Consider the following 18,554-nt stretch of genomic DNA (forward strand, 5'->3'; position numbering starts at 1 on the left):
TTATCCCAATATCAGGGAATTGCGTATTTCAGTTAAATCCACATCGAATTACATTTTTATATAGTCAACCAAATTTTTCGACTGAATCGCAGACGATCTAATATTAGTTCGAAAATACATACTTAGTCTTTTATCAACCCTATTTTTTTGAATCCTTAAATTTTACTTTTAATTTTAGTTTTTTTTCTAATATAGAAGCTCTTAAAATAAATGTATATATACTATTTGCATCTATACTGATGGCTTTAGTTTAAATGTTATCATTAACAGCTTAACCATATATAAATGTAAATGTTAGGCTGGATAAGCAGAAAAGTCGACATCTATATAGCATATACCGTAGAAAATAACCATTAAACGCTCTATATTACTTTTAAGTATTATAGTCTGTATTAATAATAAATACAAAGAAATACATATATATACTAGAACTGTTCTGTAACCTAGAAAGAAATGTTGATCTAAATTAAATTCAATTAGCGCTTGCAAAAAAAGCTACCGACTTTTTTTACAAAATGGGGAATTTATAATCTGAATCTGGAATAGGGCGAAAGAATAAAATGCAATTTTCTATATATACTATATATAAACATAATAATTATAATAAACAAAATTGCACAGAAGACTAAACATCCTTCTGGCAATGTGGCTTAAATTTCCAAATGGGAAATTTTCAGTATTTAAATCATGTCTTAACAGTTAACTTGCTAAGAAGGAGAAATAATCCAAACACCGTAGAGGAATAAATTTCCTTCCAAGAGAGCGGCACAAATATCCAAGTGGGAAATTCGCAGTACTTTTTTGCATTTAAATCATAACAGCCAAAATGCCAAATTGTGCTTGAAAGTTCGCAGAAGAATAAGTATCCTTGGCGAGGTGCTGCATAAATATGCAAATTAGAAAATAATAAGAGTGCACGCACTCTGCAGTACTTTTCAAGCGCTTCTATTGTATTTGCATAAATTAACAGCAGCTATGAAAAAAATTGGCCACCTTCTGCAGTGCTTCACAATTATGCAAAGTGGTAAATTATCTTTGATTGATGCACGCACTTTGCAGCACTACTGCGAAAGTTGTGCAGCACTTCTTTTGCATTTAAATATTTTTAGAGTAGTTAAAAAAAATACTCTTCCTCCAGTGTTTCATAATTATACAAGTGGCAAATCATTTACCAATTTAGGCACTGTACAACACTCCCGAAGCCTTTACTTTATTTCCAAAGTTTAACTGTGGACTATCTGAACCATGCAAAGGTGTCTTTATACTCTGAACTCGGACCGTTGCCTGTCCCCCAAGGCATTGTGCACGAAAATAGCCATTGCAAATTCATCGCCGACTCCGATTCGAAAACGTCTCCGACTGGTTCAGATAACGAATTTAAGCAATCCGTGCAGCGTACTGAATAAAGCAAATGTATTGCCGGTGCTCGAGTCAGTTAGCCTGTTCGATGGATGCTATGCGACAAACAAAATTCGGGCCGAGCATTGGAATACAATGAAATTACTCGAATATCTGCAGATAGCCAAAGACGTGTACCATCTTTCCGATTGCGATGCCCTGCAACTGCTGGGATTCTTTAAGAATAATTTCACTGAAGCCCGTCGTCATCTATGCTTCGATAACAGCCGATCCGTCATGCTTTTGGATTTTGATTCGCCCTGGCGATTAAACTCGAGATCCATAAGCGAACTGCCCTCCATGGAGCAGTTTACGAGCCACACGTTCTTCAAGAACTTCCACCAACTGTACATCGTCAACTCCAACGTATTGACCAACGTGCTGCCCCAGAAGTCCTTGGCCGAACGGTTCCCCGGACGCTATATACGCATACAACGTACCTTTTATCACGGAAATGTTATATGGGCGGCCTGCGTGCTACCCTCTAGGGATGCACCCATTGAGGTCGCTGCGCTGCTGTTGCCATCGATGAACAGTGTGGAATTGCAGCGCTGCACCCTTCTCATGGATGAATTGGAGCAGTATCTGGCCCCGCTCATCCTGGCCAGCAAATCGTGGACCGTACTTGAGCAAGAGTCCGAAAATGCCGACATCCTAATACAAGTACTAAACGATTTCACTGCCTCCATGCAAGGGTTTCTCGACGAGGAGCAGCTGGAGGATAAACTTCCTGCCCTGCTAAACACTTATGAAATTCTATACTGAGATGAAGAGATGTATGATAAGTTAAAAGTTGGGCTATTTCTTTCATTCTAAAACATTATTAATGTCATGTATTTTAAATACACCAAATAATTTTCTCAATATGTTTCAGATATAATAAATAAAAAAGTAATAAAAAGTTTAATGAAATATTTTTTTATTTTTTTTTATTTGTAGAAATTTTAATATAATTACTATATATTTTTTAGGATACCTAAAGAAATCACAAAGAAAATAATTTTAAGGCAGAATATATATATAATTAAAATTAATACAGAAAAAAATATTTTTATTATTTTTGTTAGATTTTTTTTTTAAATTCTAATTTATATACTGGGTTTTCTTTGTTTGATATAGATTTTTTTTAATTATAACAAAATTAATACATTCAAAATTTTTCCATAATTAATCTTTTTTAGAATTTTTTTTGTACAAATCTAGTTGAATTTTAAAAAATTTTAAAGTTACGTAGTTAGTATTTGTATATTTTTATTATTATTATTTTTTTTTTTTAATTTTTGTAAATATTTTATTTGAAAATAGTAAAAATAAAAGTAATTAGTTGTAGAAGTCAACTTGAATTTGAATAACTGACATGAAGAATAAAATATTTAAAAAAAAAAAATTATATATGTATATGTCTATATATATATATTTAAAATAGTAAAAAGTCAATTGTTTAATTTTAGAAAATTTGTTTGTAGAAATCAAGTTGAATTCAAATATCTGACCTGAAGAATAAGTTATTTTTAAAAATTGCAAAAATTGGTAAAAATGTATACAAACTTTTAAAATGTCTGTGCTATAATTCTTGGTGGAATAAATAAGGAATTGCATATAAATTTACAAATTTATGAAAGAAACCAAAAATCATGCAGCTCCAGTATGAATAAAAAGTATAGAGAAGCGAACATAGTTTATAAAGTATTTGATATATCACTCTATTGTAGAGTTTCTATATATCTGCAGTTTCGTTTATACCGACATCTATGTCCGACAAATCATTCCGGTCATCCGATGGCCAATCGTCGCCATCGTCGCTTTCGCCCTCCTGCTGAACATATTGCTTGCGGATGTAGCGCATCCAATGTATGCGACCCGCGTTGGAGTGAGGAATCTTGGCGCGCTCCGTGTCATAGACCAGCCAATGGCAGTGCTGCTGCGCAGACAAAGAGTCCAGCAAAGTGGGCCAGTAGACACGGAGGCCAACCTTGGCCAGTTTAATGTGCAGCCGATAGCCGTGCTGCTGCTCCGATAATATCTTCACCTCGCCCAGCAGATTGAGTATGCAGCGTTGCGGCGGCGTCGTCTCGGTGACCTGATAGAAGAGGACATTGTCCCGATGCACGAGCTGGTATTGTGGCACTTCCTGCTCGATGATGAGCTCTAGCTGCAGCAGAGTCTGATGCCAGCACACCCTTGGACGCACTGCATTGTCGGCGACGGCAGCACAGCATAAGGCACTGGCCAACCTAGCGGGTGTTAACTGTAGCTTGGACTTTGGCAATATATCGCCATTGCTTTCCAATTTAGGAGTATTTGGTTTTTGGGGGCTTGTCTTATCAGTTGCCAGTATTCCTTCCATCATATTTTTGGCTGCGTCTTGAAGCGCTGCATCATCGGAATTCAGATCCTTCAGCAGAATCTCCATAAATGTATACATGCTGTCTTTGAGGTACGTGGAGTCACTTGGCTGCCCTTGAAGCTCCTCTTGAAGCTCCTCTTGAAGCTCAATTGATTCCTTGGAAGCTAGCGTATCCTTGTTAATCAAGTGGTTGGCGGGGCAATCGTTTTCTTTCTCGATATTTATCTCTGTATCAATCTTCTCTGACTCATCATTCGTATTATCAAGGTTTTTAAATGGGGATTTGCTATCGTGTTGGAGCTCTATCCCCTCGGACTTAGTTAACATCTCCTTAACATTTTCATTCGAGTATTTATCTAAGGAATTTATCTGACAACTGAAAGCGGATTGCATTAGCTCGCCATTCTCTACACAGTCTGTGATTTTGGGTATCTCTTCAAGACCCTCATCCTGCTTAGCTTTATCTTGGTCCAGCTCATTCTGCTTCACCGCCTCTTCGTCTGCCCTTGGGCCAGCCTCTAAACCTGGCAATTCTTGTTGAAATCGCGTCTGCTCGTTCACTACCTCGACATGCAGCTTGTGCAAGTTTTTTATGATTTGCTCATTAGATTTGGCATAGTTCCGAAGGATCAGCTCATCGTACAGCTGCGTAGCCCTCACACACGTTTGTAGCGCTGGGCAATCCTGCAGCACGGCCATATCATTCGCGTAGACCACATTGAGCATGCTCAGCTCTACGGTTAATTGCAAATGTTGGTTTTCATTGAGGTTGGTCAGCAGCTTCGTCACCCACGCCGTCGCCTCCTTCTGCCAGTCGTCCTCGCCAATGGGTGGCATCAGTCCACACAGACGAACGTCCATGGCCAACGGTGGCTCCACTGCGAAACGAGCATCACACTCGAATAGCTCCATAGATTGGACCTTTAGCAGCTCCGTGCCCTCGTCCATTTGCTGCACAATCACCAGGCGCTCGGACAAATCCACAATTCGAACCCGCTGGTATTTGAGTTGGCGGTGCAGGACGCATACGTCGGACATATTCAGTGTTCGCTTCGGTCGGCGATTCTGCCCAATGCTCATGTGCAGCTCGAGCGCGGTGCTGAGCCTGCGCAGGGTGGCCATATTTGGGGCATCCTGCCAGGAGTGGCTCTCGCTGCCCCTGAAACTGACGGGCATAATGGCAAAGTGCACCGGATTGTAGACCTTGATGATGTTGCCGCGCAACACAGTGCCTGGTTGCGACAGAGCAGCCTGGCAGGGCCGCTGGAAATCCCCACGGATTGGCTGATGCCGCCGGTTGCAGTACAGCTGAACGCACTCGCCGCTGCTCAGGATTTGGGGGCAGAGCTGACGACTTTCATCAATCAGCTGGCGACAACTGGCCACCATTTGCTGCATCTGCTCGCTCATCTCAAAGTCGTGAGCCTCAAAGAACTGCACCAGACGAGGCAGCTCGTGGCTATTGCTCTCGTCCAGGATCACGAAGGAGACGATTCTCGTAGTCAGTTTTTGGGCCAAGAGACAGTTGATAATATTCTCGCTGAAAACACGAAAGCGATACGAGAACTTGGACCAAGAATCGGGCAAGCTGTAATGAATCATTAGCTCAAAATTGCCCACAGACAGCGGAGGCTGCTGCACTGCATCCGTGGCCAATAGCAACTGTTTCACTTGCTGGAAAATAGACATTCAAAGGAAAAATTGGCCAAAGATTGATAAAGCTAGACTTTTCCACTCACCTGCCTAGCTGCATCAATGGACTCCAGGCAGTCGTAGCCCGCCTCAGTCAACGCCTTCCGTAGCACAGCCAACTCCTTCTCGTCCTTGCAGTAGATGATTGTGCGTCTCTGCAGAGGATGTTGAGCTGCCAAATAGTCGAGCAGCTGTGCGATCTTCCTATTGCTACGCAGCACAGCCACATTGAGTTTGACTCGGCCATAGACAGCTGCCTCGAGGAAGTCGCCAAAGAGCAGCAGAGGATTATCGTCGAAGCGCCTCAACAGCTCGAGAAAGACCTTTCCATGCCACTGCTGGGCGATGAGCACCAATTGCAGCCGGAGTTTGGAAATGCTCTGCAGCAATTGCAGCAGCTCATTGAGTAGAACGGACTGAGCCGCGTACATGCGATCGAAGTCATCGATGATGAAGTGCTTCAGGCGACGTGGATCGATCAGCTGCATCTCGTCCTGCAGCAGCTGCTTCAAGTGAGTGGGCGTTGTGACCAGGATGCCGCAGGAATTGAGCAGTCGCAGTCGCAACTTCTGGCGAGAATGCGCATGTGAGTTGACCACCTTCAGGATGTTCGTCTTGTAACCAGTCATCAGTTGATCGCACTGATGGAACAGCGCCTGGGCGTTGGCTACGGAGTCCGCCAGCAGCAGTGCCACGGGACCCAGACTGACGCCACTGCCCGTCGTTCCCATCGAGCTCACCACTTGGGAGCACAGCGGGGGCAAGTAGCACCAGGAGCGACCGCTGCCAATGCGATCCACCAGCGCCAGGGAATGGCCCTGCATCAGGTGCGGCCAGGCGTAGCGCTGCGTGGCCTGCGTGGGCTTCATATTCATCGTCTGCATGGCCAGCAGCACCTCCGGGCAGAAGAGCGAGTTGCCTAAGCTGTGAACCGGCTGCACCGGAATCTTGCTGTGCGCCAGCACTTGGTTCTCCAGACTGCAGATCTTCGGGGCTATTGCATTAGTCTCGACTGGCAAACGGATTGCATTATAGATGCGCTGCAGCTCAAGCGAATTGTTAGACACTGGCGGCTTATTATTTGAATTTGAGTATTCTTTATAGATGCGCTCCAGCTTATCCGAATTCAGCTCCAAAGACGTCTCTTGAGTGGGCTTAATGGATTCCTTGCTCAACGTGTAGTGTCCAAGATTATCCGGCTTCGTAAAAACGTTCGTAATTTTGTATGAATCAGGAATGGCTTTTAGTTTATCCGGTCGGATAGGTTGATTTTCACTGCTCATAATGGCTTTCGGGATGAATATTCTATTAACTTGCTTTAGTATATTCAAATTGGGGGATGAAGTCTGAAGCGGACTTGCACTCATTGAGTCCCTCTTCACAGATCTATCGTAGACACAAATCACTTTATTCTGATACGGCTGAATGGTCTTTACGAACTTGGGTTCGCTTGTACTTTCCAAATTAGCAGACTTGGATGAAGGATTCTGATCCGAGGATAAATGACTTAGCCCATAGCTGAGAAGCTGCAGTTTATCGTTGGATGAGGGTTTCTGGACTTCTGTAGGTTTTTCGGGGAGCTGTTGGATTGTAGACAAGGAATCAGTATCATGCTCCCCTCTGTTCGCACTTATGGGCGGGTTTTTCGACTGCTCTTCAGCTTCCGTCTTTTTTTCCTTGACCTCTTCTAGGCTCTTTTTGTAATATGTTACAACATTGCGTTTATTAACCTTATTCGCTTCCGTGGGACGGGAGAGCGCCGTATCCACGGAGCCATCGGCTCTGCTCTTAATTCTGCTGAGACGCTTCGCTGATTGGGGTACCGCAAGCTTTTCACGTATCCGGGAAAGGCCCTCCAACCTAACCAGCTGCTTTGAGGGGCAGGTGAGGTTACGGGTCATGGAGCCCAGTTTATGATAGCGATTCCCTAAAATGGAATCCAAGTATTGCTGGGACTCTTTGCTAAGCGGACAGCTTGAGGTCACATGCGGTTGCACTTGGGCTGGCAGACTACAGATTACCTTACCCAGCTGGAGCACGGTAAGGACACGTAAACTGGGCTTAACATCAGCTTCATTCAGCTCCGCCACATCTACTTGGTTCACCTGCTTGACTCTACGAGCAAACTCCAAGCTGACCTCCTCGTTTTCCATTCGAGCACATTGCATCTCTACCAAATAGCTGGCCGCATCCACCGGCGGCTCATCCATCAGCAGCTGACCCAAGTTCTGGTGCTCCTCGCTGCAATGCCGAAGCTTAAAGATCAGACGCTTCGCTTCGTCCAGGCGCTTGTCCAGCAATCGTGCTGCCACCTTGGACCACGATCCACCCGTGTGCGGCACCACACAGTGAATGCCGCCCCATTCGACATTGATGTAGCGCTGATGCAGGTGGTACGGCAACTGGTACAAATCCGACGTTCTGCAGTTGATGGTGAAGCCATAGTCAATGGCCCACACCAGAAACCTATCGCGAGCCGGACTAGCAACGACGAGCCCTCGCAACAGTTTCTTCACCGGCCGATAGTTCACAATGACGTATTTATCCGGCCAATAACTGGTGCGCTGGCGATCCGGACGACAAAACTTCGGCAAACGCTTCTCCATAGAACGCACATAGCCGCCCTCAGTCTGCAGCTGCTCCAACTTGACGTAGCAGAACAATTGCGGATTCACATACTGTGTAATCAGAATGTCCTCCGCCGTTTCGCACTGCTCCGGTTCCTTTTGCTGCTCCATTTACGCTAGCTTCAGTTAAACTGTTTGGAGGAAAAGATTTATTTGTACTCTGAATTCAATTAGGGAAAGTTACTAAGTATATATACACATGTATGTGTATATATGTATATTTGTTTACATATATACAAGAAATTACTAGCCACAGCTTAAAGTTCAAATAATTTTCCGAAGAGAATTATTCGTGTGGAAATTTCTCTGATTTCCAAGCAAGACAAACTTTTGTGTGGGGGAATTATTTATATATATGTATATGCAGTTAAAGCCTTATTACAGTTACCAACATAGAGCGAGGCTTTTTTATAAGCTACTTATAAATATGGATTCTTAAATAAGGAAAATAATATTAAAGATGTCTCAATTAGATGAGGAATGTATTGATATATAAAAGAGGGCAATTGCTCAATTCTCAATTCAATTCAATTAAAATTGTAAATAATGTATATGATAATACAATAATAATATAATATAATAAGCAATAATTCTATAAGATGCGAAAATACTGGCTAAAGCAATGACAACTCAAATAACAAAGAACGGGAAGGTTTAATTGCCGAAACAGTCTAATATCTGTATATCTTATTCGCAGATCCCTAATATGAATGCTGGCAACTGCGTATAAAAAGTTTATATAACATAAGTAGCCTTAGTTTCTATCTCTTGCTATCCTTTTCGTCTCTCTTGATTTCCCTCACTCCCTTTTTTACTCTCTTCTACAAATAAGGCAATTTGTATAAATACTGGGAATATTTAGTCATATATTCCTCACTCTCCCTCTCTCTCTCTCTCTCTATCTATCTATTTCTGTGTGTGCCTCTTTTTCTATCGCTTCCTCTTTCCTTCTAGACCTTCTCTCTCTCTCTCTGTGAGTGCCTCTTCTTCTATCTCTCGCTATTTCATTATTCTCTCTCTCTCTCTCTCTCTATCTCCATCTCCCTCCAGTGTTTACCCATTTATATAAATAAAGCAATTCGTCCTTAGCCCAATTTAAGGCAATTTTGTGCTTTTAAGCAACTTTTGCTAATTGAATTTTCAACAAAGCTTTCGCTGTGCACTTTAAACTGCATAAAAAGGGGTTAACTAAAGTGCCAAAAGCCGCAACTGGGCGCAGAGAAGGGAGGTCCTTGTGCCTATTTGCCACTTGTTTGTGCCACGCTGAAAGCGCAATTTGCCACAGCAGGCGGCCAGTTGCAATTGTTGTTGTTGTATTGACGCATTCACTGCAATTGTAAAACGGTAAAACGTTCAAACTTAGACCATTGTGGCACAGCTATTGACTCGCTTGATGCTGCTGTTAAATGGAGTTTAATGGAATGACAAATTTAGCTTTAATATACTTAACTATTAGCACGTATATAAGTAAATACATATATATTTATATCTATCGATCACACGTAGCTTAATCAGTTAACAGCTGCATTTGACCATGAAAATTCTCTTATTGTAATTATAGCCCTTAGCTTACCGAAGCAAATGCGACGACCGCTGCCCCACACCTAACCTTTCTCTTCGCATTCGCAGCTAAACAGATTGCATTAGTAAAAAAAATAATTAAATCCCTAATTTATCATATAAAAAATCTCCTAAATGCAACGATATCCATATAATATGCAAATAAGCAGCCAGCTCTAGAGGGGTTGTTAGATCAATCAAATCGTGGCTATTCAAGCACAAAAATCTAACCTAAATTTGAAAAAAAAAAAAAAAAAAAAACGTACATTATATGTATAAAGGTACAAAGGACTTACATCGGTTAATTTGATTAGACACGCTTTACTAAATCCGCCAAGTGTTGATATAGAAAACTGTATTAAATGATAACAAAAAAAATAAGATTATTATTTAGATTTAGCGCTTTGCTGCAATTACACGTCAAGGATGCCACGAATTGACCGTAGAATTAAGCATGTGCTTTGGCACACACACACACATGCACATAAGAGATGACTATCATATTGAAATTATATATGTTGTGCATTCATCGATTCAAGAATTCACTTTCAAATAAACCCATCTCTAGCTAACGCACACTCATACAAATTGTAAACAAAACTTATAACGGCGGCTAAAAAATTCGCACTATCAGCATTTTCTAACGCTGCATGTATTTAGAGTGAATTGTTGAGCACAGCTTTTTAGAGATAATATATTATATATGTAGAGTGTATGGCATTTATATACATATGTTTGAAAGCAGTACTCACCAAAATACTAAGTATTTAGCGCAGTCAATTAGAGATGTAAATTTAATAGTTCATTTGCCAAAGCTAAGAGAAGTAAACTGTACGACATTTCACAACCCTAGAAAAAAGTGTTCCACAATAGAAAAACGGGTACACGCGCGACAATAATGCAGTTACAGAAAATAGGAATTTCATGACAAAAGGAGAACGTTACACAAATATTCATTTTTAATTAAAATATTAACATGTTTTTCCTTATTGTATGTTCCTCATAGACGAAGATCAAAATAATTGAAAACGCGATACAAACCAGAAGCGATCGGCTGAGCGACTGTTTATGCCTGGCGACTGCCGGATTCATAAAGTGCCCAACATACACACATGCCCACATACATACGCATATCGGTATATGGAAAACGTAAACATGTGTATGTATGTATGCATATTAGCCTGAAATTGTGAATGCTTATGCATGTTCTGTGTGTGTACGCAAGTGTTTCAAGTGTCGCATTTTTTTTATGTGAAGGCGATTGTTAAAAGATTCGGATTTTCCAATGGGTGACTTAAAGCAATCATTAAAAATTTGAGTAGGATTCGATTTGTTAAAGAAAATTAAATATTTGATATTGTTTGCGAAGTTGCGTTCCACAGACGAGTTTGTTTACATGAATGTTTGTACATACATATGTTTGTATGTATGTATGTATGCTGTGCTTTCGTGCAATGTGAACTACGACCATATATTCATCATTTATGTACATGTATGTACATATGAATGCTTACAGTACTTTTTAAAGATGCATATGTATGCATGTATGTGTATTTTTATACTTACATAAATGGATATCTGTACATATACATACATATGTATATGTAAATATGTTTGCCTACAGTATTTTTAAATAAAACTGGATATTCATATGAAAAAATTTTATTTTTTAATATTTCCATAATTATTATTTTTATAATTATGTGTATATTATATATACAAATATTATATATTATAAATTATATATACGCAAGTACTTATGTATATAAATATGTATATGTATGAGGGTACATATGTATTTACTCTTATAAATCATTTGCAATCTAAAACTGCATGCACCCGCCTATCTTCCACCCCTTTACCTTTAGCTGGCTAATTTCAACAGAAAGTGTGAACAATTTATTTTGCCTCAAAAAAGTTGCGAGTTTTTCTATAAAAAAGTGCACCATATTTTTTTTTTTTTACCCCTTTTCCGTTTTTACCCTCTAAAACTTTCACTGTTACATTTTTCCACTTCTTTTTTGTTTGTTTACCATTGCGGGTCGCCTATAAAAAAGTTTTATGCCACTGGGTCGCTGTCGTCGTCTATCATCTGCGCCCAACCCAACCCCCATATCCTATATCCTTAACTCCTTTTTTATTTTATTTGATTGTTTCATATTTATGAGGATTATGCTTTAGTGTCGTTGAATGCCGACTGCTGCGGCAAGTGGCTGCCTACGTGTGGTAATTTATCTTGCGGTTAAGGACTCTCGTCTCTCTCGGCCTAAGTGAAAGGTCTATTTCTAATGCGACTGCCGGATTCGCATTGTGTGCGCTTGAATGGCGAAAGGGGCGGAAGATCGTACGCACAAGATAAACAGCAATTGTGGATGAGGTCAGTGGCTAACGGATTCAATTGAATTGTAGCATTTGCGATGCGCTTTGCCAAACGTTTATTTAAACAAATCGGGCCGTACGGGTTAAAAGCCATTGAATGGAAAGCGCTTTGCGATACGATTGGAAAGGGATGGAGAATCTGATTGTATATGTGGACGGCGAGTCTGTGTCTGTGTGTGTGTGTTCAGAGACTTGGCACGCATTCTTGTTTATCTTGCAAATCTATGAATTGCGCGCTTGCTAAATGGTTTGTTCGATTTTTTGGCAAACATGCAGGCTGCGCTAGACTAATATTTATCCAATTATGCATTAAAGAGTTTATATCGTATATCTAATACTGGCAGATGCTGAATAAAAACAATTGAAAGTCTAAACTCAAGTAAATAATTTTTTTTTTAATTTTATATTTTATTCTATAAATATATTTTTTGTATAGTGGCAGTTTGACTTCGTATAAACTGGTAACATATCTCTAGATCTTAAACCAATTTCACTATATTTACAAAATAATTGGAAGAGAAAAATTCATATTGAAGCAAATGTACAAGTCGCTTAGTTTTGAATAAAACACCCTATTAGCTGGTCATACTGATGTTCACATTTCTTTGTAATGACCTGCCAACCTAGTAGAGAAATGCCAACTTGTTCTGCAAAAAATTTCCTAAATAATCGATAAGCATGCGCATCACATGTCGAGCGCCATTTTTGTTTTCGATGAAAGTTCTTATCGACATACACAAAGCGCATCACACATACAAAGACAAAAAAAAATAAGCAGGCTGCATACGAAAAATTAAGAAAATTAATTAAGCGCTGCTTACGACGAGTTTGTGCTAAAGCAAATAAATAATATTTTCTTGTGTGTGTCGTCCAAACAACAGCAGCAAAATAACCAAGTTTAATATACGCCTTGAGAACATCATGTCGAAAAATAAAAAATTGTCGCTATCGGGCGACTCAACAGAGAAATTTATCTACAAACCCAAGGACTTGATATGGTAAGACTGCTTTGGCACAACTAAATTTTAAAATGCTCCAAACAACAATTGACAAAGTGGAAAGTTGGCTTGCTATCAAAAAGTTATATTTTGTGTGTCGAATTGTTGCAAGAAAATATAGTGAAACCATACATAACCTCAATTGCCGCTGTGTTGGGCAAGCGTAAAATAATTGGGAAAAAATACAATTGGTTCACAATTAAGCATATAATGCTCAGTGTAAAATACAGTTATGTTTTTTTTGTCTAAACACCCCACACACGACTGTGTTATAGCTGCCGACGATTGCTGTTGCAGCAAACGTCGCCGTCGCTGCGTTGGCGCTTTTTTCGCGCGCGCGCGCGCCCAATTTGTAGTTATTGATATGAAGAGAAAAAAATGAAAACATTTAAAATATATAAACAACTTGATTAAAATGAAAATTGTATTTATGTTTCAGGGCCAAAATGAAGGGCTTCACACCATGGCCAGGAATGGTAAGCGTAATGTTTATAATGCTGCCGACGGCGACGCCGCTGCTGCTGCCGCTGTCGCTGCCGTGTTTGTTTTCGACTGTACTTTTTTCATGCAGCAGCGGCAGAGGCGTCGGACGTTGAGCACTGCCGACTCTGTTGCTGTTGCTTACGCTGTCGACGTCATAACGCACTTACACGCTACAATATTTGTTGTAAACGGGAGAGTAAAGCATTGATATCAACAGCGCGCGTATTTGTTCTGTCTTTGGCTTGGAATATCACAGCTTTCTACTGTATGTACAGCTGAAAAATTAAGGGAAAAATACAAGAATAGAAAAGAACACAGTGAATCAGCTTGAACTTTGCATCACTGTGTGCGTGTGTGTGCGTTATGGCGAAAAGAAATGCTCTCTTGTGTGTATAATTGAACGTTTTTCATTGGCTTTTAACTGTTTTGTTGCAGATTGTCGAGCCGCCACTAGATCTGCTTGCCCAGCAGCGACGCGCCAATACGAAATGTGTGTTCTTTTTTGGTTCGCGAAACTTGTAAGTAAATCAAGTGCAATATTCTAACAAGAAAAAACCATAGCTAACTTATCGTACGTGTATGTGTTCGTGTGTGTGTGTGTATTTGTGTTTAGCGCTTGGATTGAGGAGCACAATATCAAGCCGTTTGAAGGACCGTGGAAGGATGAGCTTGCTAAGGTTAGCAAGCCGGCTGCCTTTCGGCACGCTATGGCCGACATTGATAAATATGTGGAGAATCCGGCCGAGATTGATAGTCAGATCGATGAAAGCTGCGGCATGGGCAATCATACTACCGAAGCTGATTTTGACAAGATTCGCGACGGCCTTGACAGCGATGAGAGTCCCGAAACGGGCACTGATGGCAACAATGGAGTTGTCCCCCATGTGGTTGGCAGTCCCGATGAATCCGATGGGCTGACCTCGAATGCTGCAGTCGAAAATAATGCAACTTCCCCAGTTGTGACAACTACGCCCACAGTCAAGAGCCAAGCGAAACGCACACCCAAAGCTAAGTCCAGTGCTGCTGTTGCCGTCAGCAGCAAGCAGGCGAGCAAAGCCGCTTCGGCCAAGTCAGCAGCAGCACAAAAGCGTCGCATCTCGGCACAACACACGCCCACCGGTGCAAGCACAGCTAAGCGTGGACGACGCGCCGCATCTGGCGAAGCTGATCACTATGAGAGTCCGAATGCGGATTACGATGGCGCTAGCTCGTCATCGCTTGCGGCACGAGCACGCATCGACACAGACGCCTTTTTGGGCTCATTAACAAAGCGCACACCGAATGCAATTGCGCTGCTGGATCGACCTGTGGTCACACGACCCGAGACACAGGCCATTGACATGAATTCGCGCTCCAATACGTTGGCAGATCGCGATATTGTGCCGTCGGATCAGACATTTGGTTTTCTCGGTCTGGGCATGATGGGATCGACCATTGTCAAGGACTTGATCTACACAAAACACAAGGTTGTGGTCTGGAACCGCACCATTGATAAGGTGAGTTAGCTTTAACACCAAAAATATATATATAAAAATAAAGCCCAATCTCCTTCTTTCTCTTATTTTCAGTGTCAGCCTTTTGTGGATGCTGGAGCTGAGGTTAAGGACACGCCCATGGATGTAGTGGAGGCAGCAGACATCATCTTTTGCTGTGTCTCAGATCCCAAGGGTGCCAAAGATGTAAGTGCTACGAATTCTTTATTTGGTTTACATTTCAGTGTATTTACATTATTGTATACATGTATTAATTTTCTTATTGTATTTCAATTGGTTCATGCAGCTCGTTTTTGGCAACTGTGGCGTTCTGCAGTTAAAGGATCTGCGAAATAAGGCATACGTCGAAATGTCAACCATTGATCCAGAGACATCCATGGATATAGGAGAGGGCATCAAGCAATGTAATGGTCGCTATTTGGAGGCACAAATTCATGGATCGCGACAAGAGGCCGCCGAGGGCATGCTGATCATATTGGCCGGCGGTGATCGCACAGTCTTTGAGGAGTGCCATTCCTGCTTCAAAACTATAGCCAAGAACACCTTCTTCTTGGGCAGTAAGTTGACATGCCAATGGCAATTCTCACTCATTCGCAAGCGTACACTAAAATCTGGTCAATTGTTCTTATCTAGCAGATGTTGGCAACGCATGTAAAGTGAACCTCATTTTGCAAACAATCCTGGGCGTTAGTCTCGTCGGCCTGGCAGAGGCGTTAGCTTTGGGTACGTAGATTCGAAAATTATATCAAGAATTATATTAATTTAGTTTTTTTGTTTCCTTTTTTTGCATTTATAGCTGATCGTTTTTCCATTTCGTTAAACGATATCATAGACATATTCGACTTAACTTCTATGAAATCGCCGTTGCTGCTTGCCAAAGGCAAAGGTAAGTTTTTTCTGCAATTAGTTTCAGTATCAGTTTCCGAAACAAAATTAGTTTTAGAATGGACTTAAGCAGCTCAAAATATATTTTGAATATTGCATAGTTATGTTAAATTGGAAACGATACCTAAATTTAAATTACTTTTTATTATACCCTGAACCCATTTTCAATGGGAAATCAGGGTATAATGGTTTTGTTGAAATGTATGTAACAGGGAGAAGGAGGCGTGGCAGACCCCACAAAGTATATATATTCTTGATCAGGGTGACGAGCTGAGTTGATTTGGCCCTGTCCGTCTGTCTGTCCGTCTGTCCGTCTGTCCGTCTGTCCGTCTGTCCGTCTGTCCGTCTGTCCGTCTGTCCGTATGTATGAACGCGTCGATTTCCGAAGATATAAGAGCTAGAGACTTCAAATTTTTTTTAAAATGTCCGTAATTACAGCGCGCATATCAAGTTTATCATTAAAATTCGATAACTCATCCCGATCTTTTTTTATCGATAAAAAACCTTATCGAAAACCAGTTATAAAATTATATCTTCCACACCTTTATTGCTAGAGTCTCCAAATTTTTAATGTATGCTTACATGCAATTTATACAATTTCGGTTTTTGTTAAAATTTACCCCCCACCCTTAAATTCACCCCCTCACCCTCACTTTTGTAAAACGCGTATTTCAAATACTAGAGACTTGTGCTTTGGCAATTACATGCATATCTATGTTATAATCATAATCTGAAAGTTTCATGAAGATCGTACGTCCATAAAAAAAGTTATTAAACAATTAAGTTCGCATAGTAAGCGCACACTGCAGCCCATGCGTGTTTATGCGTGGGTGCTTGTGTGTGTATGTGTTTGTGTATGTGTGTGTATGTGTTTGTGTATGTGTGTGTATGTGTATGTGTGTGTGTATGCGTTTGTGTATGTATGCGTGTGTGTGTGTGTCTGTATGCGTGTGTGTGTATGTATGCCTGTGTGTGCGTACGTGCCTGTGTGTGTGTGTGTGCGTGTTTCTTGTGTAAGCTGAAAGACGCGAAAAATTATTGAAATATCTATTGCTCCAAGGGTTCAGGGGATCTCGTAGTCGAGCAGTCTCGACTAGAGCTTTCTTACTTGTTTTATTTTTAAAGTTGTCTTACATTAACAGCTCCCTACATATTTTGTATATTTATACCTTTGCTAAAAAAAAATTATAAATGAAACTGAAAATATTATTTAGACTATAAATCTAATATAGGTATAATGTCTGAGAGTCAGCTGCCTTAGAGTTAAGATAACATCTTAAATAATGCTTGTTTTTCCTAGATTTGGTGATGTTTACTTAGACATAACAAGCAATTTAACAATTTGCTATATAAAATTTAGTATTCACTTAAAAAAATGTAATATTTTAACTTGTTATTATAGCATTTATAATCATTTATTCAATGTAATTAGTTTTTCTATTTTATCTAATTCTTTTCTGTCGTTTTTGTTTTCTAGAAATGGCTAAAGGCGACTTCAATCCGCAGCAACCATTAAGTCATATGCAGAGAGACTTGCGCCTAGTGCTCAACATGGCTGAGAATTTGGATCAGTCAATGCCAGTGACGAGCATTACGAATGAGGTGTTTAAGCACACAAAACGCTTGGGGTACAGCGAGCACGATTCTAGTGCTGTATTCGTAAGATCCAGATTTTAACATTTAGTTAACACGACTACCATTTAAACTATACATTATCATTTAGTTTAAACCGTACATCAAACGAATGAAACACATCCATATAAACTGACACACACACACAGAGAGAGATCCACGCCACAGACAGGCAGACAGAGACAGACAGACGCAGACACACACATATTCAGTCGTGTTGAAAGCAATAACCAAACAATATGTTTAAGCAATGCTTGTTGCAATAATTTGCATCACATTTTTTTAGTTATTGTTCTTGCAACACGAATTCTAATCCATTCATATCTCTACTCCCCCTAACTGCCTCTTCACTTTCCTCCATCCAACCAACAAAAATCAAACAAAACGCTATCACACATAAAACTAGAGTAACTTCTATCCAGATCAAAGTCTAAAGCAAGCAACCAGGTCAATTAACATTCTGGCAAACATGCCAACCAAATCGGGGCTCTTGATTCGGTTGGGGATGCCGTCGACAAACTCGCGGCGCCAGCGCTCGGCCAGCGTTTGAGATCAGATATGTGAGAGCAGATCAAGAAAGAGGAAGAGAGAGGGAGTTAAACAGAGTGTGAAGCGATCAAGAAAATGATGTGAATTGACGGGAGACCTATAAATGAGACAAGATCAAGCAGGCATATATATGTTTATATATATAGATATACATATATGAGTCCAGCAGTTGTGTGTTAGCGGACCGCTTTCATACCTCCTTGTGCGTTATAATTTGTAAAAGTTTTGATTTTTTTAACATTCATATTAAAATATTGTTTTGAATTATTTTGGGCCCCATGTTGTCAGCCGACGCCGCTGTACGAGCAATAATTCTGCATGACTTGCGACCCCCCTCAACCCCGCATGTTCAAATATCGCACACAAATTGAGCAAGTCTGTAAATTGTTGAAAGCCCGAAATTAATTCATCTATTCTATTCTATTTTGTTGCGTAAAACTTGACGTTTAACCAAAAAAGAAATGTATTTCAAAATGTACAGAGCATGCGATTAAAGTGTACAAAATGAAAT

At 40.5% G+C, this 18,554-nt stretch overlaps 3 protein-coding genes across 9 annotated transcripts; 2 read left to right on the forward strand and 1 right to left on the reverse strand.

Annotated features, from left to right (window-relative positions):
• Positions 1 to 55: 55 nt before the first annotated feature.
• Positions 56 to 2,299, forward strand: LOC149269942 (uncharacterized). The gene has a single exon (XM_089464060.1). It carries the CDS (start codon positions 1,246 to 1,248, stop codon positions 2,161 to 2,163), a length of 918 nt encoding a protein of 305 aa, XP_089320186.1. The 5' UTR covers positions 56 to 1,245; the 3' UTR covers positions 2,164 to 2,299.
• Positions 2,300 to 2,518: 219 nt separating this feature from the next.
• Positions 2,519 to 11,001, reverse strand: SoYb (Sister of Yb). Of its 5 annotated transcripts, XM_089464248.1 has the most exons (5): positions 10,666 to 11,000; positions 10,377 to 10,473; positions 9,921 to 9,977; positions 5,485 to 8,195; positions 2,519 to 5,419 (listed from the first exon to the last, which is right to left on the reverse strand). In XM_089464248.1, the coding sequence occupies exons 4-5, from the start codon at positions 8,173 to 8,175 to the stop codon at positions 3,116 to 3,118; spliced, it is 4,995 nt and encodes a 1,664-aa protein (XP_089320374.1). In that variant the 5' UTR covers positions 8,176 to 8,195; positions 9,921 to 9,977; positions 10,377 to 10,473; positions 10,666 to 11,000; the 3' UTR covers positions 2,519 to 3,115. The 5 variants fall into 5 exon arrangements, with proteins under 5 accessions (XP_089320374.1, XP_089320377.1, XP_089320373.1 ...); XM_089464251.1 differs by lacking the exon at positions 9,921 to 9,977 and having other exon boundaries at positions 10,666 to 11,001; XM_089464247.1 differs by having other exon boundaries at positions 10,377 to 11,000.
• A 1,706-nt stretch (positions 11,002 to 12,707) lies between these two features.
• On the forward strand, positions 12,708 to 18,505 carry Ndf (Nucleosome-destabilizing factor). 3 transcript variants are annotated; one of them, XM_089465135.1, is made up of 10 exons: positions 12,708 to 13,001; positions 13,441 to 13,477; positions 13,920 to 14,002; positions 14,098 to 14,980; positions 15,053 to 15,163; positions 15,264 to 15,534; positions 15,611 to 15,700; positions 15,774 to 15,863; positions 17,340 to 17,521; positions 17,901 to 18,505. In XM_089465135.1, the coding sequence occupies exons 1-10, from the start codon at positions 12,925 to 12,927 to the stop codon at positions 18,042 to 18,044; spliced, it is 1,968 nt and encodes a 655-aa protein (XP_089321261.1). In that variant the 5' UTR covers positions 12,708 to 12,924; the 3' UTR covers positions 18,045 to 18,505. The 3 variants fall into 3 exon arrangements, with proteins under 3 accessions (XP_089321261.1, XP_089321260.1, XP_017859243.1); XM_089465134.1 differs by having other exon boundaries at positions 12,709 to 13,001; positions 17,340 to 18,505; XM_018003754.2 differs by having other exon boundaries at positions 12,710 to 13,001; positions 15,614 to 15,700; positions 17,340 to 18,505.
• The last annotated feature ends 49 nt before the right edge of the window (positions 18,506 to 18,554 follow it).

This window comes from Drosophila arizonae, chromosome 3, assembly GCF_054131065.1.
Source record: "Drosophila arizonae isolate 15081-1271.41 chromosome 3, UAZ_ARI_1.0, whole genome shotgun sequence".
NCBI lineage: Eukaryota > Metazoa > Arthropoda > Insecta > Diptera > Drosophilidae > Drosophila > Drosophila arizonae.

Coding starts and splice junctions, on each gene's coding strand:
- Ndf (XM_089465135.1), top strand. CDS start 12,925: ATGTCGAAAAATAAAAAATTGTCGCTATCGGGCGACTCAACAGAGAAA. Junction 13,478..13,919: donor TCACACCATGGCCAGGAATG/GTAAGCGTAATG, acceptor GTTTTGTTGCAG/ATTGTCGAGCCGCCACTAGA. Junction 15,164..15,263: donor ATCCCAAGGGTGCCAAAGAT/GTAAGTGCTACG, acceptor TGGTTCATGCAG/CTCGTTTTTGGCAACTGTGG.
- SoYb (XM_089464251.1), bottom strand. CDS start 8,175: ATGGAGCAGCAAAAGGAACCGGAGCAGTGCGAAACGGCGGAGGACATT. Junction 5,420..5,484: donor CCATTGATGCAGCTAGGCAG/GTGAGTGGAAAA, acceptor TCTATTTTCCAG/CAAGTGAAACAGTTGCTATT.
- LOC149269942 (XM_089464060.1), top strand. CDS start 1,246: ATGCAAAGGTGTCTTTATACTCTGAACTCGGACCGTTGCCTGTCCCCC.